Source organism: Fonsecaea monophora, assembly GCF_001642475.1.
Source record: "Fonsecaea monophora strain CBS 269.37 chromosome Unknown Scaff28, whole genome shotgun sequence".
NCBI classification, from domain to species: Eukaryota; Fungi; Ascomycota; class Eurotiomycetes; order Chaetothyriales; family Herpotrichiellaceae; genus Fonsecaea; species Fonsecaea monophora.
The window spans coordinates 290,220-311,034 of NW_019173959.1; the positions used below are offsets into that span (position 1 = coordinate 290,220).

The following is a 20,815-nucleotide window of genomic DNA, read 5'->3' on the forward strand; positions in this document are numbered from 1 at the left end:
GGTATTGCCGACGACGATTTGTGATAGCTGCTGTCAGAGAGAGTCCCTCCTCTCCTCCTTTCTCCGGAGTAAGTAAGCACAAGTATTTATTCGCAGCCCTTTGCCGCCGCCTCACTCTCCACTCTGTAATCTCCTCTTTGGCTGGTCACTCGACAGGAAAATCGAACAAGTCCGCAACGTCCAGCGAGGAATCAAACAGGCCGGCGAACTCATCCCTGATTTGCGAGTCGAACAACATGTACTCGCCGCCGCCGCCGTCGTCGTGCTGCTCTGAGCCCAGGGTCTGATCCGTATCCAAAGGGCTACCTCTCCACTCGTCATTCCGCGCGTTAGATTTCTCAGAGGTTTGCAGTCCGCCGGAATCACCATCCCAGACCACCGCTGCCGCCGACGTCCCAGCATCACGCCGACGTGCAGCAATCTTGTCGTGCAAGTCCTCAAGGCCTTTGAGACGGTCCCACACGCGCATGACGGGGCCGCAGCGCGTGCTCAGTCTTCTGAGTAGCGCCAGGCCCGCGTAGAACGTGTCGCGGATCCGGGCCCAGTACTCGGCCGCGGCGTGGACGGCGAGCAGGAGCAGGTTGCCCAGCGCCGAGACGATGAAGTGCTTGAAGAAGACGGTGTGCCGTACCAGGAGATCCGTTGAGGTTTCGAGCTCCACGAGCACGCGCAGCGAGTCCTGGGCCGCGAGTAAGGCCGTCGCCGCCTGGGCGCCGTGGCTTTGGATCCGCGACGGCGATTGCAGAAGCGGGCGGTAGATGACGTTCCGTAGCTGGTTCGCGCGCACGCAGAGGGCGACGCTGAGGAAGAATTTTGATCGTTGGGGGAATCTCTCTTGGGTGGAATCCGCTGGGTGTGCGACTCGGGATGGGTCCGCATGTTCATCACTACTAGGCCCAGACGATCCAGGAGAATATCGGAGGGACTCTGGGATCTGTCGTTGCCACTGTAAAACCTGGTAGTCGAGGTAATCGACCTCGTCGCGCACCACATCTGGGTCCTTGCTGCTGAAAACATTGCTCATGTGCCACGCCTTGCCGGACAGCTTGGTAAAGGGGATCATGGTCCGGAGGTAGAGGTGGTCGAATGGCATGGCGACCAGTTTCGGATCGACGAGACTGTCCTGGATCACGAACGGCACCCCCAGCCCGAGGCTCGACCGCCTGTCCAGCATGAAGACGGACCAAAAGAACCTCAGCGCCTCCTTTCGCGGCGCTTCGGCCGGAAAATGCTTCAGCAGCGTCTCGCGACGGTGGAGTCCCATCTCCAGACATCTTCGCGACGCCAGGCACACGTACCTGCTCGCCTTGAGCTCTTCGTCCAGGTGGAGGTAGAATAGTGCCTGTGGAGAAAGGTCGACGGGGTCAGCTCTGGGGTCCTTGTAGGGTGGTCTGGTTCACATGAATGGGGTCTCACGGTAAGCACGAGGAGTTGAACTCCGTGGATTCCTTCCGCGTTCATTAATGAGTCATCCGACGAATCCAGCACACTCTGCACGAGCTGGACGGCCATTTCGCTGTTGCCGACCCCCAGTTCCATGATGCTTCCCATGGCAATGAGCAGTTTCGCCTCGTTGATAGCGCCGCTGTATAGCAGTTCCAGCGCTCGACTGAAATGGTCCCGATATCTGCCCGCCTTGATCGCTTCTAGGGCATCGAACAACGTATGCGTCTTAGCCTCGAGATGCTGGCTCTCGACCACTGGGTACATGGCTCCGAGGCTGTCGTGGTAGATATTCATCCACCTGAATGCGTCGGATCGCTGGATCGTCCATAGCGGGTCTCGAGTCAACAGTCGTCCCAGCAACGTCTTATCCGCCGTGTGGCCCCCTGGCATAACTGGCAGTGAGAACGACGGGTTCATGGCCTGTTTCGGGCTCTCATTGCCGACGGTGGTGCCGCTGATGCCTAGATCGCCGAAGCTCTCGTTGGCCACTGTAAACGTAAATTCCGAGCTTGTCGGGCCATGGTACTCTGGGGACAGGGTTTCAGCCCCCGACGGCGAGGTCAGACGCCGTGGCGATCCGCCTCTCGGGAGCACGCTGTTCAAAGACGTCTCGTCCGTAGTCTCTTTCGACGGATTCTGCTGCTGCTCGACAAGGCTGACAAGACCAGGGGTTTCTGAATGGGTCGCTTCGTGAAGAGAAGTACCTGCACCCGAGAGACTGTTCATCTTCTGATGGAGACTGTCGACCTTTTCCATAATCGTTCGGATCTGCATGTCCATATTGGCCAGGCTAGTACTCCCGTTATCCTCGTGCTGCCTGGACGCAGAAGTCGAGAGGCCATCGACGTCTCCTCGGGCTAGCGTTCGCGGATAGCTGCAAATAGTCATACTATTGAGGCATCGCTCGCAGGGCTCATCGCCTGTGCACTTGACCTTTCGCCGTTTACATTCGTTACTGTTACAGGAAGCCCAGTATTAGAGCAGACCATACAGACAGACTGTCGGGGCAGGCCAAGTGACGTATAGACCAAGGAGCTTGTTTTGCAACCAGTTCACATACCATGCGTTGGAGACATAGCGAGACCTCTTTGTTTTTGGGGCAAGCTCGAGACCGTTGTCGTTGGGTCTTTTGGATGACATCTCGTCTCAACGGAGAACCTCTTCGGTAATGGTCATGCCTTGATCAATTGATTCGAATATTTATTTGGATAATTTTGTTAGCGGAAGTCAAGTTCTGCCTCTAGAGAAGAAACACGGCAGGGAACGCTCAACAGTGTGTCGTCAGCACATTTGGGGCCGTCGTCTTTGGAGGATTTGTCTCTCGTAGCGCTGAGGCTGTCAGAGGGGGGGGGATGAGTGGGCTTAGAGTTCCGGATTTTGCGGGGTTGCGGGGGGACCGGACGATTACGATTACGATTAGGCGTGGGAGACTCTGGTAAAGTCCGGCTAATCCCGGGGGACATTAGCCATTTAAGGGCCGAAGCGCCGAGACGCGCCTCAAGGAGAGGCTGTACTGTGTACCTCGTACCTACACCAACAAGCTATCGACGCTCATCGACGCTCATCTGAGCTACTCACAGGTATCTAAGCCTGAGATCCTATTGTGATTCCGCCCAATCTACCCCATCAAGCAGCCCATAATGGCCTGCGACTCAGCTAATAATCACCGCTTCACGTCACCACAGCCCTGCTCATTCCCTGCGTAAGCTGCACAGCTTCAACCCTCAGCTGCCTTCAACCCCTGCTCCAGCTCAGCGAGGTTCCACGGCACAAATCGCACCTTGTATTCTTTGGGCTGCGTCGTGAGGGACGCCGGATTCGCCACCCCCTCTATGGGGCGCGTCTCGATGAACCCATCCGGCTCGATGCGGAAACTGTTCAGCACGCGCAGAAACAACACGTAGAGCTCTCTGTACGCTAACTGCATGCCCACGCACATGCGCCCGCCTGTACCGAAGGTGAAGATGGGGGCGTCGGGCGTCTCGAGCCAGCGTTCAGGGCGGAAGGACTCGGGGTCGTCCCACAGTTCGGGATCTACGGTTGAATGAAACAGGAAGGGTCAGTGGAATGGCTTTTGTGATGTGTCGTAAATAGCTTGTTGTCTCACTCACCCATGTTGCAGGCCCAGACGTTCAGGAACATCACTGTCCCCTTGGGGATCATCTTCTCGTCGTACACGAAGTCTTGGATGGTGCAGCGGGGCAACGATAGCCTCGTCACGGAAAAGTACCTGAGCAGGGTTTGAGTGAGTACTATGCAACTCGACAGACGAGAGCCATTCGGGAATTTCGGCCATAAATACCTCAGAATCTCCTTGATCACAGCGACCAGGTAGATGCAGCTTTGATCATCCGCGGCATCACAAAGCGGACGGTCGGCAGGATAAATCTCACGGATTGCTTCGAGCGCCTTTTTCTGGATATCCTGTCGCTTCGCCAGCAAGGCCATCCCCCAACCCACCGCCGAGTTCATGGTGTCGAGGCCGGCCGCGAGCAAGGTGAGGTTGAGAGACTTGAGCTCCATCTCGGTGAGCTTGGCGTCTTCATCCACGAGGACGTTTCCTCGAATACACGGCTTGTTGGTGCCCTGCTTGATCCGTTTCTCCAGGTCCTTGTCGAGGATGTCAATGTACCTGTCCCGGCGAAGCTTCATCTCCACCGCTTGGGACGACTGGGTATTCCATGGGTTCAGCCGGAGGAGTGGGATATAGTCTTGCAAATTACCTGTCGTGCTTCGGAAATTGCTGATCGTGTCCTCGACATGGACTATCTCGTGGAAGAGATCATTTTGGGACTCCATTCTCGATCCCCAGTGCAGCGTGAGGCCGATGCTCATGTTCATCCGCAGGAACAGGGGCATGGGGTTGATCCCCTTTTTCCCACAATCGCCGTATTTGAGCGCCTCGGACAGGAAGACACGGGTCTCCCGATCAAGGTGAGGGATGTAACTCGCCACGGCCGGCCGGTTCAAGGCGGATGCCACTGCTTTCCTTCTTCGTTTAAGCGAGTCAGAGTACGGACTGGTCCCGATGGTGGTGCCAGCCGTGTCGGAGATGAGCTGTTCCATCAGGTATCAATAGTGTTTGCCCCACTAACTTTTCATGGATGAGATGCTACTCACCTTGTGGAAAGTATAGAACTCTGGTCGCGAGCTGGTCGCGTGCGAGTTCTGGTTGAAGATCGCCTTGGCCGCTGCGGCCGAGTTGACCACCAGGACCGGGATGTTGCCCAGCTGGATCTGGTAGACTGGACCGTACTGCTGGGCCCATTGGCGGTACTGCTCTGGAGCGTCCTTCTGACGGATTTGCCAGAGGTTGCCCACGATGGGTCTTCCGGGAGGGCCACCAAACTTGGGCAGTCGAGCTGACCAGCGAACGAACTCGTAGACCACGAGAGCAACTGCGCTGGCGGCCGCGAGGAGGAGGGGATACAACGCCCATCCCACCTCCTTCGACCAGGTCGTTGTGATCAGAGTCATTGGAGGTCTTGTATCTTTGCCCAATCGTAAAGACGGCAGATTCACTCACGAACGACAAAGCGCGAGAGCATTCCAGTCTTGAAGTAGGGCCGAATGCGTTTCCCTTGGTGAACATCAAAGTATTTTATGCTCTCGTCATGTCCGTCCCCTTTTCCACCACGGGTTAGCATATCAGAGACTCATGTCATATACATGCAATGCCGGTAAGCCGCTCAAGTCAGCTACCTGATACTCATCTTCGAGGGCGGGATCTGACAAGTTTGCTCGGAAAGCCTCCGATATTCCGTCAGGCCGCCCAAGAAATGCCATAACCAAATAATAAAATGCCACCAATGCTGGGTCAGGGTATTGCGTCATTCCGAAATCCTTGCGCAAGGTGACTGGTTCAAGGTATCCTTTGTTGAGCATTGTCAACTCGCTGTCTCTTGTCGTCGATGGGTTGGTGAAAGAGTCTTTGCTCGCAGGGTTCAGGGATAGAGAAAGATGGTTGTCCCCGACACTATTAATTAATCTGCTTAGCTTACAAAGCTAGGTGGCTATTCCTTGTACTAAGTTGCAATAGGATTCGTCTGATTTTAGCGAGGTCAGCTTCTTCGACGCCATGTACAAGGTACTTTCTATCAATATCTATCCCTCGGCTCATCCACTGCCAGAGATAAGTGTCGATACCTGAGCCCAACGACCTCTACAATATAAGATACCATGTCGCAAGCCCGACGGCCGTTCAAGGAAGTGGAGGAGTCCCGCCCTGACTTTGACCACGCTGCCCAATTCACCGTAACAAAAACTCGATCGCCGTCTTGGAACTGGGGCAACGGCGCAACCGACGGGGGCGCCTGTCTAGACAAGCAACACGTCGAGGTCGATCCCAATGAGCCAGGACGACCGGCACACAACAACTACAAACTCTTGATCTCTGCCATCGTGCCGCGCCCGATCGGGTTCATCGGGACTCGCAACGTGGACGGCAACACACAGAATCTGGCGCCGTTCAGTTTCACACAGGTGGTGAACCACGATCCGCCCGTTTTTGTTATAGGATTCGCCGGTTCCAATGACAAGGACACGCTGCGAAACCTAAAGGCCACGGGCGAGTGCGTCATCAACATCATCAGCGAGAATTTTATTGAAGCGGCCAATGCGGCCTCGATCGACACGCCCTACGGCCTGAGCGAATGGGACGTCTCCGGTCTGACTCCGGCCCCGTGCAAGGACGTCAACGTGTCCCGAGTTAAGGAGAGCGTCTTCAGTGTCGAGGGCAAGCTACTCGAGGTCAAGGATTTCGAGAGCCGCGTCCACAAAGGCGTCAAGTCCGGGTCTATGGCCATCATTGAGGGTGTGCGGTTCTGGATTCGCGAAGACGCATATGATCAGCAGCAGGGGACCATTGACCCCGCGGTGTTGCGACCGGTGTATCGTCTTGGGGGCATCTCTTACGGTCGAGTAACGCAGGCCTTTGAACTTCCTCGGTTCAAGTATGAAGAGAAGAAGTCTGAGCTTCCGAAGATGTAGATAGACAGTACCATTACCATGTGCAGATTTTATAGATTTATTACGAGGACTGGACATTGACTACGCAGCTTTGTTGTCCTGTCGAGACGGAAATGGGATAAATGTTGGGCATTTCCACAACCAGTATTATCCCAATATTGACATCTGCCATCTCGTAACCTCTGAATATGGCTCGGGTAACGGCATTTTCAAGCTTGTTACAGTCAGCATGGTACGCAATCCCCAAAGACTCAGGGAAGTCTCAAGGTATGCGTCGTGGACTGAGTGCCCAATTCTCATTTTGTCGCGGATACCACACCAAGTTAGACTTGTACGAAAATGGTGGCCTCTTTCTCGTGGCCGGCAAGACTCCGGAGGACACGCGTTGAGAAGCCGTTCTGACAGCCCTTTCGACAACGGCGTGGATGTCCGGAAGCCGTGTCATATTCCATGTAAAACCGACAACTCAATGAGAGAGTGGTTCTCACCTTCCAACTTGCATTCACATTCTGTCCCATATCATCTCCTCCAGGACCCTCGCTAGTGAAGTGAAAATAGCTCTCATGGACACAGTGGGCAGCATCACAACAACAGCATCAAGGATTACTTGTTTTTGTCTGTATTGACTGCGACCACAGATAGTGGATGGCTTCTTTGACATGACCCATGTGATACCACGTCGTTTCCCCCCCAAGTTCAGGCCCCTCACAAGATGTCTGCAGTCGTCTTGAACGTTGGGATTGCAAGAAGAACGAGGCTGTCCCTGTGTCAGGACACTCTACCAAGTGGGTCTTTCGAACTGCCGTTTCCGTAACGAGGCGCAAGGCTACACTTCGGAGCCAACGGAATCTAGATGGAATCAATGCTTCGTTCCGAGTTAGACGGTGCAGCAAGATGTTAAATGAGGGGAAAGGCTACATACATGCACATGTCTAGTATCAGGCTCCTCTCGAAGCTCATTCTAGAGCTCCTTGCTTGTTCTCAGCCGCTGCTTGGACCCCTTGGGCTTCTACACCCAACATGGCACCTGCATCATGGCTCGACATTGCTAGCGATTCTCCGTTCTCGCTCGCCAATATACCATTTGGCGTTGCTTTGTTTCCCGGCTCACAGACGCCTGTACCGGCAGTGGCCATTGGCGATCTCGCACTCAACCTGGCCATATTTTCGTCCAAGGGAGGATTCGGCGCTCTGGATGAGATCCATGAGCACATCCACGTATTCGCCCAACCTACGTTGAATGCATTCGCTGCTCTGGGTCGAAAGCTCTCAGGAGACGTCCGGCGGTATCTGCAGGATGTATTCAGAGCAGACACCCCCCACCCTCAATGCCTTCGAGACAATCGACAGCTGCGGGAAGAATGCTTGGTGCCCCTGCAACAGGTCCGGACCAGGTTGCCGTTCCAGATTGGGGACTTCAGCGACTTTTACGGAGGCATGAACCACGCCGTCAACGCGGGAGCTCTCTTCCGCGGCCAAAACGGCGCTCTACTGCCAAACTACCTCCACCTCCCTATGGCTTACCATGGTCGATCCTCGTCAATTTTCGTGTCTGGTACCCCCGTCCGCCGCCCGTGGGGCCAGATTGTAGAGGACATAAACGCGGCAGAAAAGAAACCCCTTTTCGTCCCTTGCCGGACCATGGATTTCGAGCTTGAACTCGGCGCATTTGTCTGTGGGGGGAACCGTCCTTTCGATACGCTCTCGGTCCAGGAAGCCGAAGACAACATCTTCGGCTTCGTCTTGCTCAACGACTGGTCCGCCCGCGACATCCAAAGGTGGGAGTACGTGCCCCTGGGCCCGTTCAATGGTAAGAACTTTGCGACCACGATCAGCGCCTGGGTGGTCCTGGCCGATGCCCTGGAACCATACCGCAAACCAGGCCTGAAGCACCCGGGGCCCCTGCTCCCGTACCTACAGGAGGCGCGGGATGATTTTACATACGATCTGCGGCTAGAGGTTCAACTGGTTAGTGGCAAGACGAGACAGACCACTACGATTTGTTCCACCAACGCGTCAGAAGGTCTTGTCTGGTCATTTCCGCAGATGCTGGCCCATCACACCGTCACCGGCTGTGCTATGAAGCCAGGAGACCTGCTCGGTTCCGGGACCATCAGTGGCTCGACGCCCTCGTCGCTTGGGTGTCTCCTGGAAAAGACACTGAATGGGAAGGAGCCGGTACTGTTGAGCGGAGGAGAGAGCAGGACGTGGCTCGAAGATGGAGACGAGGTGATTCTACGAGCGTCTGCAGGGAATGAGAGCGATGGATACGTCGGCTTCGGTGAGGCCGCTGGCTTGCTTCTCCCTGCGCATGCGCATCAGCATAAACTGTAGTGTTATTCTCCTATAGATGGCTTTAGTAGAAGTCTTCCCAAAGCTTCCTGCATGTATACTTTATGTGTCCCAGCCTATACCCTCTTTCAAGCTCTGGTACCACTCACTCGACTTGGCAGCTCTCGACCGCAAGCTACAACCGAGGAAAACCCTCAGTCCGCCGACTTGTGGGTATGAGAGCAGCACACGATACGGCCAACCCATCCACTTTAGCCTTAAACAGATTGAGAAACAAGCACTTCCGTGAGGGACCCTGAGGCTCGGGAGGGGCACCAAGACGGGATGCTCGGAAAATTTCCGAGCTCCCAGAGGAAACCGACGTGGACACAGACCATACCGAGTGTAGCGTGTGGCGAGCTTTGAATATAGGGGATAGCTATAAGGTAGGTTGCTGTATGATAATGTATAATAGTGGCTCTACCGCTGTGTAGTTGACAGATCCAAAAGTGACGAGCACCAGTAGTGTCGAGAAACAAGTCTGAATAGTTCGACTGCAGCACAGAAAAGAATGCCGTTCTCAAACTTCAAGACGCCGGAGAAATACAGATACAACACCGGCTTCGGATCATATCAAGAGTAAGTCTGCTCTGGTTTCTAATCATGGACCTCTTCAATGGCGAGACTGAGAAGGAGGCAATGAAACTCACGAGGCAACCAGATCCGAAGCAATCGACGGCGCTCTGCCGATTGCTCAAAACACGCCCCAGCGGCCGCCGTTTGGGTTATACACCGAGAAGATCTCTGGCAGCGCCTTTCAGGCTGGAAGGGGAAAGAACCAGCAGACATGGCTGTATCGGATTCTCCCTGCTGCGGTGCATCAACCTTTTGAGCCATTGGCGTCTGATGGGGACGGCGACTCCGAAGCCACTGACACGAACTGCAACGCTTACGACAAACTGATCCGCATTCCCACCCAGGTGCGATGGGATCCGTTCGACATTGACGAGAAAGCAGACTGGATCCACTCGATGCACCTGATATGTGGCGCCGGCGACGTAGCATGCAAGACGGGCGTGGGATACTTCATCTTCACGGCGGGCCAGTCCATGGACCCCAAGACCGCATTTTTCTCGACCGACGGTGAGCTCTTGATCATCTTGCAGACCGGGGTGCTTGATATCAGGACCGAGCTGGGCCACCTGCTCGTCCGACCGCTGGAGATCTGCGTCATCCCGCGAGGCATCCGATACAATGTGTCTCTCCCAGAGGGTCCAGTCAGGGGTTATGCCCTCGAGCTCCACCAAGGCGTGTTTACGCTGCCGAATCTGGGGCCCCTCGGGTCCTTTGGGCTGGCCAACACGCGAGACTTCCAGATTCCCGTCGCGTCGTTCGACAACGACACAGCCGGCGGCGAATACACGGTGATCTCGAAATTCGGCGGGCGCCTGTTCGCCGCGAAGCAGGACCACTCGCCCTTTGACGTGGTCGCCTGGCACGGCCTGTACTACCCGTACAAGTACGACTTGGGCCGGTTCATGACGGTGGGGAGCATCTCGTACGACCACCCGGACCCGTCCATCTTCACGCTCCTGGCCTCGTCCGAGGGCGTGGCCGAGATGGCCATCTTCCCGCCGCGCTGGCTCGTCATGGAGAACACGTTCCGCCCGCCATGGTACCACCGTAACACCATGTCCGAGTTCATGGGTCTGATCCAGGGCGAGTACGACGCCCGGACCGACGGCGGGTTCCGCCCCGGCGGCGCGAGCCTGCACAATGTCATGGTCGGGCACGGGCCCGACAGCGCGACTCATGCGCGGGCGTCGGAAATGGAACTCGTGCCCCAGAAGGTCGGCGAGGGGAGCATGGCGTTTGTGCTCGAGTCGAACGTGTTGCTCGGGATCAGCGAGTGGGCCTGGACAAAGTCGAGCAAGAGACAGCTGAACTACAATGCTCAGACGTGGATGGGCCTGAAAAGCAACTTCAAGGTGCCGCCTGCCTCGAAGGTGAAGTCGCCCTTACTCGTCGCCGCAGGAGACTCTGAGAGGAATGGAGAAGCAGGGCTGAGGGTCAATGGCCATTAAGATTGTGGTCGAGTTGGGCAATATAGGTGGTAGGTATTGCACAACTGGGATATTGTGTCAAAAGCAGTCGGACGATCTTTGATGATGGAAAGCTGACGCATAATCATGAGATTGGAAGAGTTGGAGGATACTTTGAATCCTCAAGGCATTCAGGTCGAAATAATCAACATTTCACTATCATTCTCGGTAGGATGCATGTATGAGCACATCTTTCAAGCATCAATGGTCGAAAATGGTCATTAGTTTCATCTCCTATCATAACGATATAGGTTTTCGGTCGTAATCCTCTTGTCCTCAGTCCTCAAGAACAAAACCTAGCTCATGGGTTATGTGCTCGGGACAATATCCCAGTCCCTTATGTCCAGCACAATCATGTGTCCTGGAGCGTGTCCAATGACGGGACCATCCAGAGCAGCTTGCCGTACTGCCTCTTGTGGCGTGACACCACAGCCCCAGAAGACAGGAACAAATTCTTCCGCTTCGTCGCCAACACCCTGAACGAGTACTGAGCCATCAGGCAGGATAGGACTGTCTCCAAAGTCCGGCTTGCTGATGTCCTTGATCCCCAGGCGGGTCGCGGCATCCCAACCCCAAGCAATTGGCTCGCCGTGCGTTGCGACATAACTGCGCGTGATGTCTCTGACTTTCTCGATGTCTCTTCGGCGGAACGGTCTCATCGACACCACATATGTGGACTGGCTGAAGACTCCGGCCGGGCATAGAGGAAGCGTCGTCCGGTACATGGGCACGTTCCTCCCATGTGCCATGTGGGACGGAATCAACCCTTCGGCGGCGAGTGCGGCCTCGAAACTGAATGAACAGCCGATCAAGAAGCCGACGTGGTCTTCGCTCCAAATCGAGCCGACGTCGCGACAGTGAGACTGTGCCAGCTTGCCGTCCTCGTAGACCATGTACTTTGGAAAGTCGTGGCGAAGGTCGACATCTCCTGCAATCTCTTTGCCGGTTACTCCAGGCACCCAGGATTTCAGCTCATCCCATCTTCCCACTTCCTTGGACTCGGCCAGCAGGGGACACGGGACAGGGTTCCTCTTGCATAACAACCGGAAATCCGCTGCAAACCGCGACGGCAGCGCGATCAGGTTTGCCTGGACGTAAGTGGGCGCGGCGCCGGATGTCTGCTTGTCATACGCACCGGTTCTCGCAGCGAGACGAATGCTTTCTCCTGTGTCTCTGGTACTCGACTCGGTCTTGGTTGGTTTGTGCAGATTTGGCTGGTCGACGGCCTGGTCAAGCGCGATGGGAGCCATCGTAAACAAGGTTGAAGGGATGACAACGGGTACGTCCGCTGCCCTCGTAATCGAGATACGTGGTATATCAGCGATATTCTGCGAGTGGCATTCAACGACTCTCTCTCCTGCTGTTCTTCTATACGGAGTACTTGTGTTGCAAACTCTCAAGAAATGAAATCACAAACAACTCCTCGCCTCCTACTGAATAAAAGTCGCTCTTCTCCGGTACGAGCAGGGCATACGTCAAAGCCATAGTGATCGGCAACCTGGCACATGGTAAAGCGCTGTTCTTTCTCCACGTTGGAGACCGAGACCCCGACGGATTCGGTAAGTATCTTTCCTTGAGCATGTCTGCCGCAGAGGGCTGCCTTCCCCTGGTTCGACATGGTGCGGGTCACCAGAGAGAAAAGGAACCCCTTTCTAATACACATCGGCCGCCGCTCAGTTGAGTGCGCATTTGAACCTGTGAGAGGAGACCCCTACCTGCTTGTTTGCCATTCGGCGGATCCAGCATGTCTCCACGTTCTTTAAGAGTTACCTCAGACTGCTAGTGGTGACTTAGGAATGACCCGAGCAGGGTTCCTTGATCTCGGATTGCGGCTAGATCCGGAATTCAGGCGAGGTTTCCGAGTGAAAGTAGAGGCGTGGGGCGCAGAGCATTGGTGTGCTGCTCTCCTATCTACACACTCGCGGCTGATTGTCCTGGTGGACAGTAGAATACATGGCTCAATGGGTGTTCTTCTTAAGGCGAAGGAGGAGAGGGAGTAGAGGAGGCGATAATCATGGGTGTTGCGGGCCAAGGAGACACATGAATATACGTGCTACGATTTCCCTCGGGAACGCGCAAGAAGGAAAGGGAGAGACAGTCCCTGCAATTGCTAGAGCAAGCTCTTGTTCGAAATTTCCTGAGTAGTATATCTGTATTTCCGTAGATTTGTGTTCGATTCAGAGTCGCTGGTCACAGCAGATCTCCTATCCTTCTTGTATGGACTCATGAACGCCCTCTTCTATCGACATCCCTTTCTCTGACGACCACGAGAGTTGTGCCCTAATAGGAAGACTTCGCCACGAGCGGGCCTCCGAGGAAGATTGGCTGTTTGTTGCAGAAGTTGGGGATATCTCCCAAGACCGGCTTTGCGTCTTCCGAGGACATGGCCGCACCCATCTGCTCGGGGCTATCCCAAACCAAAGTCCCTCCCACAACAAACTTGGGTGGCGTGCCGTCTGGACCGGGCTTGTATTCGAGCACCTCCCATTTTACGAGACCGTGTTTCTTGAAGGCACTCTCAACTAGCGGCATGTGCGTCTTGAGGTAGTAATCCAGGTCGAACTTGGTGTCGGGGTCATTTGGGTAGAGGACTGTCGCGTGGAAAGGCATTGTGAGGGTGTGGTGGATGGTTTTCCGGGGTAAGGTAAGAAGATGTTTGGTCGCTGAGTCTGAGATCTGATCTTCGCGGGCGTCGTACTTGAAAGGAGTCTCAGTGCTTCAAGGAGAGCGAGGGCACCCAGCTGAAGTTTATATCAATGTCTCGCCATGTGCGGGGGATGTGCTAGCACGGACGAGGGGCTGGCTGAGACGCGACATCGACCAGTCGACTCGATCGTCCGAACGGACGACGCAATGCTCCGACACCGAGGTAAAATGTGATGCTCTGGCTCGCTTCGACGAAGCAGAATCACCAGAAACCCAAACAGTTGCCCCTCTCGGGTTGTTGTCTGGGCATCTCCTCAACTGTGGGCCAGCAGAACGCAGTCTTTTCTGCGCTAGCCCATGCCGAACCAACAGCTCTGGACAAGCTGCTCATGTAAAGGCGCCAAGATGCCCCGAATGAAGGATGAATTTGTGCATAAGAAGAACTTCCGTGCTTCATTGTCGTCGGCAAACTCTTTCCATCTTGGGTGTTTTGTGCTCAATTCAGCAAGCGTTTCGACCTCGCCATCCCTCAGCTGAAAACCAAAGGAGTGCGCGTGAGGCGCCAATTCTAGCAGTTCATGTGACGAAGAAATTGCTATGCATTGGTTGTCGGAGTTAAGTCAGGGCAAAAGAGAAGCACAAGAGAGTCGAGAGGGAGGAATCAAGTCCGACGCAGCCAGCCAGCAGAGGATGCACATTTGAGGAGATAGTGGATGCTGTATTACTCGGTAGCCCTTATCGATAAGCCTTTCTCCACCCAAGATTTTCTTCTCACGTTGCGCTTCTGTGGCGTCCTCGTCTGGTCAGTGTGATTGCAACGCCAAATCTACTAAAGACTCTGATTATTTTTCATATGCAATGGTAGGGCGATAAATGTTCTCCTGGAAATCCAAAGCTAACTGGATTGACCTCAGGCTCCTGTTCGTCAACCTGTATCCGGGAGCGTGCGACCTCTGAAGTCCATCTTGAAAAAGACGTCAAAGGCTAGTGAAGCAAGTGCCACGCCAAAGTCTGAACTGCTCTTCACGTCCTCGAAGAAAGACAAGCGTCGAATTAAACATGCCGAGCTCATGAACAAAGTTGCGAAATCCTCTGCCAAAACTCCCAAACGAAGGCGGCCAAACAAGAAACTTGTCGCAACCCTTGATTCCTTAGCAGCTGCTCTTCCGGATGACGATATACGGGACAATAGTGTTGCACATGGGACAGGTGCATCTGCAGGCGACAGGCCTCAAGACCAGGTCAATATCATCAGGCGAAAGAGTATGAAGTCTCGGCCGGGCGCACTGAAAAGGAGGGAGAAACTCGATAAAGGTGAACGAGATCGATTTGCGAAGAACATGGCGCAACTTGCGGCACCTAGGCCAGCAACTGGAGGCGCAGCCAATCCATCTGGTAACGCTGCTGGTGGTGTTGGAGGTACCACTGCTTCCATTCCGTCGACAAGTGAGAGGTGGGCTGCTCTGAGAGGGTTCATCTCCCAGACGTTGGAGACGAAGCCTGAGTTAAAGAGCGCGACTTGAGAGATGCAACCATTTCACCGCCAGGATCTCAAGGCTTCGAGGCAAACAGCCCCATATCCACTTCGGCCGCATCATTGAAGAGATCAGCAGTCCAGCGGCCACAATATCTTGGCCACAAAGAGCACTTGCCTGAAGGAGTGTGAAAAGCTTCGATGACACACTTGTGGCAAGAAGTACCGGCCATGAGCAGCGAGAATTATTGACGAGGGATGGCTCTGAAGCCGTCTGTTAGCTCTGTCTACATTGCCACGCTCTCCAACCTTCCCACCTGAATCTTCAAGGATAATCAGGGAGCATCATGTGGGCTTCAGGCTTCACTCTTGACCATATGCAACCCTTTTCCCAACATCCTCACCGCCGAAAGAGTCAAATATAACAGCGAAATGATCAATTATCATTATTATACGCGTTCACTCCGACGCGATCGCTTAGAACCTTGCGACACACGGTAATATGAAGCATGGAGTCCAGATCAAGAAAGGCTGACACCTGTCGCGGTGGAGAAGCCGATATCAAGTCCTTATGTCGACACTGCGGCGCTCGGTAAAACTAGGTACCAGACGATGAAGGCGTCAACTGCTATCTTTGCGGTTGCGACCGTGGGCTTCCCTTTTCAACTCTAAGCTCCATGAGAGTGAACAAGACGTGGTGGTTTTGGAAAAGCCAGGGGCTGCCTGGCGGCAAAATCGCTATGATTCGTGAGAGCTCTTTCCGGGGGCAGGAAAATTCACCCGAAAGCTCTTTATAGTATTGCCAAATGGCAAACACTAACGGTCAGTGAATAGAGATGCGCATCTTGAAGCTTCAATTCTAGAGCTTCGATTACATGCCTGACCCTTAGCTCCGATCGTCAGCAGCAAATTTATCATTCCAACGTCCCCTGAAATGTTTCTTTGAACCTACTCGACTGATCAATTCCACGTCCTGCTCTGGCAACAATTTATTCAAAGCCACCAGGTGGTCCTGCATCCGAGCCTTGTCCGTCGAAGTTGTCACCACCACAATCTCTTGCTGTAACGCCCATCGTATCAAAGCAACAGCTGTACTTATTCCCTGTTTGTCTGCTATGGACTCCAACTCACTGTCCAGAGGACCTGGAGTCGCTCTGACTATTGGTGACAAGGGTGAGAAGGCAAACGTCTGTATATCGTGCTTCTTGTGGTACTCTCGCAGCTCAGTACGCTGAAGGTACGGGTTCAATTCGATCTGGTTGCACGCTGGCCTTATCCGAGCAGTCTCCAATATTGTCTCGATGTGGGCTTCTGTGAAGTTAGAGACACCGATGGCGCCGACTTTCCCGGAGTCGTATATGGCCTCGAGCTCGACCCAAGCCGCTTGGAGATCTGCGTTGGTATTGCCAAAGTAAGGGTGGTGAAGCAAATACAGGTCGATATACCCAACACCTAGTCGATGCAAGGTGCGGTCAAACGCTCCTTTGATGTCCGACATTGTGAACACTTCATGCTGTTGTCAACTTCTCCACGTGTTGCAGATGGCTGCGAAAACACTCACCTTTCCCGGTAATGTAAATCTCGGAGACTGGAACGCCGGATTGCTTTATCGCCTCACCGACTTCCCTCTCCGTGTTATATACTGATTCAGGTAAGCAGTTAAGCATGACTGTGGTTTTGAACGCTCACGCTCAGCTGTGTCCAGGTGACGATAGCCGGCCAGGAGAGCCTCTTTCACAATGTCGACAAGGCCGGTGTTGAGAGTCTCTGGGTCTTCCTTTCGCCATGTTGAGCCGGTGCCGAACGCCAACTGGAAGCTGTTGTCAATTTGCGATCAGGTTTTGCTGGCCTCATCTTGTTGGACCTACCATGAAAGGTCCAGCCAGAGGCTTCGGTCTGTGACCAGACATCTCTGTTGGAACGTCCGCGAATACTCTGGTCAACGAGCGGTTCCGCTGTTAATGATGAGGGTCAATTAGAAAGACTACACTTACTGCTCCTAGCACGGCCGAAATATCTGCTCACGGCGAGTCTTTGCTGGTTCATAAGCCGTTCGCATTTTCCATTTCTGATTACTCTTCATGAATCTTTGATCCTTGATCCTACACCCCTGATTGGATATCTGGGGGAGACTGATCTTTGTCGACTGATCTTTGTCATGCCAGTCGAGTTAGCGACCAGTGAATCAGGGAATACACAGATCTACCACCTTATACCAGGCAGGAGATGGTGTGCAACATGCATCGACAATAGCACCTGCGAATTTCGTCGGACAAAACTCGGCTCTCCCTAGCCTACTCATATGCGTATATTACTATTCAACCCGAGACTACTTAGTCACCCCCATTCTATTCGCATCAAAGGTTCGATTACTTTGAGCAGGTCCTGGAGAACGCCACTACTAGCAAAAGAATATGCCCTTTGAGTTCCCCCTCTTCTGCGCCCGGCCAAAGTATCTCAACCACTGATCAGACCAGTTAGCTGCAACAAGGTTGCTAAAATTCTATCTAGCATGGATCTACAAAACTTAATCTAGTCCGATGTCCTCATGCTGGCACAATCGGAACCGCTTCAATACTCATGGCGAGTCTCGTACGCAAGGATTATGGGGCACCACCCACAACATCAGCTCTAGGACTTCCTACCAGCGTCTTCACCTAGGAGGTATATGCAGGTGTGATGAGGCACAGGTCAAAAATGACAACACCTGCTTGGTCATCTCCAGGGTGTAAGGATTCGCTATTGTCAGAGCACAAGCCACTATCAGGTGTCAATGGACGGTAGAGGGCGTGAAAAATGGATATATATATACATCTGTCAATTGCCAGCAAGCGTTGTACCGGGTCTCTCTCCACCGCAACAGACACCTCTATAACTTACCAAGCTTTGATACAACTTTTTCTTCCTCTGAGAACGCTGCATCATGTTCAAATCAATCCTCCTAATCGGCGCCACGGGTGTGGGCAGCTTCGGTGACTACGTGGCCCACGAGCTCATCAAAGACCCAACCCATTTCACCCGCATCGCCTTCTTCAACAACACCTCCAGGCCCGCCGACGAAGCCAAGAAGGCCCAGATTCAAAACCTCAAGGCACAAGGCTTTGAAATCGTCGAGGCGGCTGATTATACTTCTTCCAAATCCTACGAGGGCTTCGACTGCGTGCTGATCTTTCTCGGAAACCATGGACTACATCTCCAGCCCACCATCATCGACGCGGCCATTGCTGCTGGCGTCCGCCACTTCTATCCGAGCGAGTACGGCGCCGATATCACCGAGGGCCAGAATTGGACGCAGCGCTACTACAAGCACAAGGTGCAGACGCGCGAGCACCTTGACGCCAGGGCCCAGGACACCCCAGATCTAGGATGGACATACTACGTACTTGGCCGATTGACGGAATGGGCCGTGATCTCCCACTTTGGCTTCGACAACAAGAACGCGACGGGGAAGATATACGGTACGGCGGAGGGGAGACAGAGCTTGATCAGCGCCGAGGACAGCGCGCGATACCTCGTCGAGACACTAAAAGAGCCGCTGTCTCCCGATGCCAAGGGGAATCGAAGAACATATCGCATCTCGGGCAGCAACCCGACATATGCGGAGATCTTTGAGGTGCTCGAACGGGTCACAGGCAGAAAGTACAACGTCGCATACTTGGACATCGAGAGCGCACGGCGCGAGGAGGCACAGGCCAGGGATGCGGGTGACGTCGATGCGGAGCTGGCCGCGAGCCATAAATTGATTCAAGGAAGGGAGGGGACACTACTCGCGCAGCCCTGGGACAATGCTCGCTTCCCCTGGATCCATCCCAAGGGTGTGGAGGAGACGCTTCGCGAGGCATTTGCCTCTGAGCGAGCAAAGGAAGTGTATGGTCTGTAGGGGTAGATGGGCCATCATGACTTTAGGATTGAAAGGGGGAGGCTTTTGTGCACGCCAGCGACTGACATAGCAAACATCCACGGCACGGACTAGTGTATCCTTTTTAGTTTGTACACAGTTTACCCATCTGATACTACCATCTGTCGGCCGGTCATTTCACTCCCGCAGCTTGAGCTTCAGCAGATCCTTCTCGACAATCTCATCCTTCTTGGCCAACAACCCTTCCATGTCCCACGGGACACTGACATATCGCCCGGCCAGCCTGTGAGAGACGGGTCAGCTTCGAAGCTCTCTTTTCGCTAGCCTAGTGCAGATATAGGTACGGGCGTTCAGGGAAGTACATACCACTCTCTTCGTTCTCTCGTGAGCCAAACAAGCGTGTTGGCAGGAAGTTCCGGCTCGGTGACCAAAAGGTGGTGCATGTAGTCTGGCATTGTGGTTCCCACCTCGGTCTTGACCCCGCCGGGGTGGATGGCATATGCCAGCAAGCCCTGAGAAGTAGTTTTGCGTCAGCGTGTTGACCGGTTCCAGAAGCCGGACTGTATAGTGTCAAACAAGACAAGAAAGCGTACTTGGTCTCCATACTCCTTCATCAGGAAATCATTCAGCCGGATCTGCGCCGTCTTGGTGCCTTGGTATGCACTCCCGCCGGACCTGAGGATCGTTATCAGCCTTTCCCCCACATGCTCGACGAATAGCTTGGTTGGGAAACGTACGAGGTCGTCAATGCTCCGGCACTGGAAATGGCGATGATGGTCTTCCCGTTCCCCTTGAGGAGCAAAGGCAATGTCGCCCGAGTGACGAGGTATGTTCCCTTGAGGTTGACCTCCCACGTGGACCACCAGTCCTCCACGTCGGTCTCGTGGATGGGCTTCCACACCTCCATCCTCGAGGCGTTGTTGATGACCACGTCTAGCGTGCCGAACTCCTGTTCCACGGTCTTGATGGCCTTATCTACGGCGGCGACATCGCTCGTGTCGACGCGTAATTTGAGCACCTTGGGCGTGTCTTTGCGCCCGGCTTGTTTCGCTGCCTCGACAACTTCCTTCGCCACTGCATCGAGGTCCGAACGAGCCAGCAGCGCGATCGCCGCGGCGCCGGACTTTGCGAATGCGACGACCGTGGCGCGACCGATACCTTTGCTGGCGCCGGTGACTAGGACCTTGAGGTTCGTAGGGTCCCCCTTGAGAGGGTTGATGAACTCGTAGGTGTCGTCGTGTCGCGGGGTCACAAAGAAATGGCCTCTTGGGACATTTGAAGTGTCGGACATGTTGCACAGCCCGAGTGTTATCAGGGAGATATATATGTATTATAGGTGTGTAAGAAGGTAGGAAGGTAAATGGCAAGAATATCAAGAGGAGAAGCAGGGCTTGCTTTTCTGTCTAGTGAACGAATCCCCTGGTCGATACTCACATACTCACATATACTTATATTTATACTTACATTCATACATTGCATCGGTTTCCTCTCCACCGTCAGAAGTTCCTACCATGCGAGTAAACTTCTAAATCCTTTTCGGAACCGGGTTAATCCCTTGCCGACTGATCAGCCTCGCCCCCGCTTTTATTCTGGTGCAAGTGGTAGCGGAGATAACAGCAACTGTCGTTAAATGCCTTAGCAGTGAAGAAACAAAGTCAAGAGATCTGAGCGAGCTTTGTTGTCGGTCTGTCGTTGTCTCGTTGGTGGTCCAGAGATCTTGCTCCACACGGGTGATAGGAAGTAAATTCGAGTTGCATTCCATTTGATTGGGAAATGTGGTACAGGAAGGATTGCCCAGACGTGGGCATGGCTGGGCGCTTTAGTCATTCCAGCATTATCATCATCACGACCCGTCATCAAAGCTGCTGCTGATGCCAGTGACGGCGCCCACAGGTGTCGTTGGTAGGACGAGGACAATACCCAGTCCAGTATGATGGACTGGTGTAATGAGGAAAGATCTACATGGTTACCACCACATGCACATGCTCGGATTCATCACCGCTGGTAGGTTGAGTATCCGAGTTCGCTGCGGAAATATGCGGAGTCCTT

At 54.0% G+C, this 20,815-nt stretch overlaps 11 protein-coding genes across 11 annotated transcripts; 5 read left to right on the forward strand and 6 right to left on the reverse strand.

The window, feature by feature from the left end:
- Nucleotides 1–145: 145 nt before the first annotated feature.
- AYO21_04848 (hypothetical protein) lies at nt 146–2,586 on the reverse strand (the record flags this gene model as incomplete). Its single annotated transcript, XM_022654819.1, has 3 exons — nt 146–1,342; nt 1,417–2,320; nt 2,507–2,586. 3 exons carry the CDS (start codon nt 2,584–2,586, stop codon nt 146–148), a joined length of 2,181 nt encoding a protein of 726 aa, XP_022512958.1.
- A 577-nt stretch (nt 2,587–3,163) lies between these two features.
- On the reverse strand, nt 3,164–4,923 carry AYO21_04849 (hypothetical protein; the record flags this gene model as incomplete). Its single annotated transcript, XM_022654820.1, has 4 exons — nt 3,164–3,480; nt 3,558–3,676; nt 3,749–4,503; nt 4,567–4,923. 4 exons carry the CDS (start codon nt 4,921–4,923, stop codon nt 3,164–3,166), a joined length of 1,548 nt encoding a protein of 515 aa, XP_022512959.1.
- A 702-nt stretch (nt 4,924–5,625) lies between these two features.
- Nucleotides 5,626–6,435, forward strand: AYO21_04850 (hypothetical protein; the record flags this gene model as incomplete). Its single annotated transcript, XM_022654821.1, has 1 exon — nt 5,626–6,435. The coding sequence occupies one exon, from the start codon at nt 5,626–5,628 to the stop codon at nt 6,433–6,435; it is 810 nt and encodes a 269-aa protein (XP_022512960.1).
- Nucleotides 6,436–7,434: 999 nt separating this feature from the next.
- On the forward strand, nt 7,435–8,748 carry AYO21_04851 (fumarylacetoacetase; the record flags this gene model as incomplete). The annotated part of the gene is made up of 1 exon (XM_022654822.1): nt 7,435–8,748. One exon carries the CDS (start codon nt 7,435–7,437, stop codon nt 8,746–8,748), a length of 1,314 nt encoding a protein of 437 aa, XP_022512961.1.
- Nucleotides 8,749–9,256: 508 nt separating this feature from the next.
- On the forward strand, nt 9,257–10,769 carry AYO21_04852 (homogentisate 1,2-dioxygenase; the record flags this gene model as incomplete). Its single annotated transcript, XM_022654823.1, has 2 exons — nt 9,257–9,324; nt 9,407–10,769. The coding sequence occupies 2 exons, from the start codon at nt 9,257–9,259 to the stop codon at nt 10,767–10,769; spliced, it is 1,431 nt and encodes a 476-aa protein (XP_022512962.1).
- Nucleotides 10,770–11,095: 326 nt separating this feature from the next.
- AYO21_04853 (hypothetical protein) lies at nt 11,096–12,405 on the reverse strand (the record flags this gene model as incomplete). The annotated part of the gene is made up of 2 exons (XM_022654824.1): nt 11,096–12,115; nt 12,262–12,405. 2 exons carry the CDS (start codon nt 12,403–12,405, stop codon nt 11,096–11,098), a joined length of 1,164 nt encoding a protein of 387 aa, XP_022512963.1.
- Nucleotides 12,406–13,067: 662 nt separating this feature from the next.
- AYO21_04854 (hypothetical protein) lies at nt 13,068–13,397 on the reverse strand (the record flags this gene model as incomplete). The annotated part of the gene is made up of 1 exon (XM_022654825.1): nt 13,068–13,397. The coding sequence occupies one exon, from the start codon at nt 13,395–13,397 to the stop codon at nt 13,068–13,070; it is 330 nt and encodes a 109-aa protein (XP_022512964.1).
- An 894-nt stretch (nt 13,398–14,291) lies between these two features.
- Nucleotides 14,292–14,956, forward strand: AYO21_04855 (hypothetical protein; the record flags this gene model as incomplete). The annotated part of the gene is made up of 2 exons (XM_022654826.1): nt 14,292–14,294; nt 14,348–14,956. 2 exons carry the CDS (start codon nt 14,292–14,294, stop codon nt 14,954–14,956), a joined length of 612 nt encoding a protein of 203 aa, XP_022512965.1.
- Nucleotides 14,957–15,896: 940 nt separating this feature from the next.
- AYO21_04856 (hypothetical protein) lies at nt 15,897–16,817 on the reverse strand (the record flags this gene model as incomplete). The annotated part of the gene is made up of 5 exons (XM_022654827.1): nt 15,897–15,967; nt 16,039–16,413; nt 16,469–16,549; nt 16,597–16,717; nt 16,776–16,817. The coding sequence occupies 5 exons, from the start codon at nt 16,815–16,817 to the stop codon at nt 15,897–15,899; spliced, it is 690 nt and encodes a 229-aa protein (XP_022512966.1).
- Nucleotides 16,818–17,830: 1,013 nt separating this feature from the next.
- On the forward strand, nt 17,831–18,787 carry AYO21_04857 (hypothetical protein; the record flags this gene model as incomplete). Its single annotated transcript, XM_022654828.1, has 1 exon — nt 17,831–18,787. One exon carries the CDS (start codon nt 17,831–17,833, stop codon nt 18,785–18,787), a length of 957 nt encoding a protein of 318 aa, XP_022512967.1.
- Nucleotides 18,788–18,943: 156 nt separating this feature from the next.
- AYO21_04858 (hypothetical protein) lies at nt 18,944–20,057 on the reverse strand (the record flags this gene model as incomplete). Its single annotated transcript, XM_022654829.1, has 4 exons — nt 18,944–19,049; nt 19,133–19,278; nt 19,360–19,441; nt 19,504–20,057. The coding sequence occupies 4 exons, from the start codon at nt 20,055–20,057 to the stop codon at nt 18,944–18,946; spliced, it is 888 nt and encodes a 295-aa protein (XP_022512968.1).
- Between the last annotated feature and the right edge of the window lie 758 nt (nt 20,058–20,815).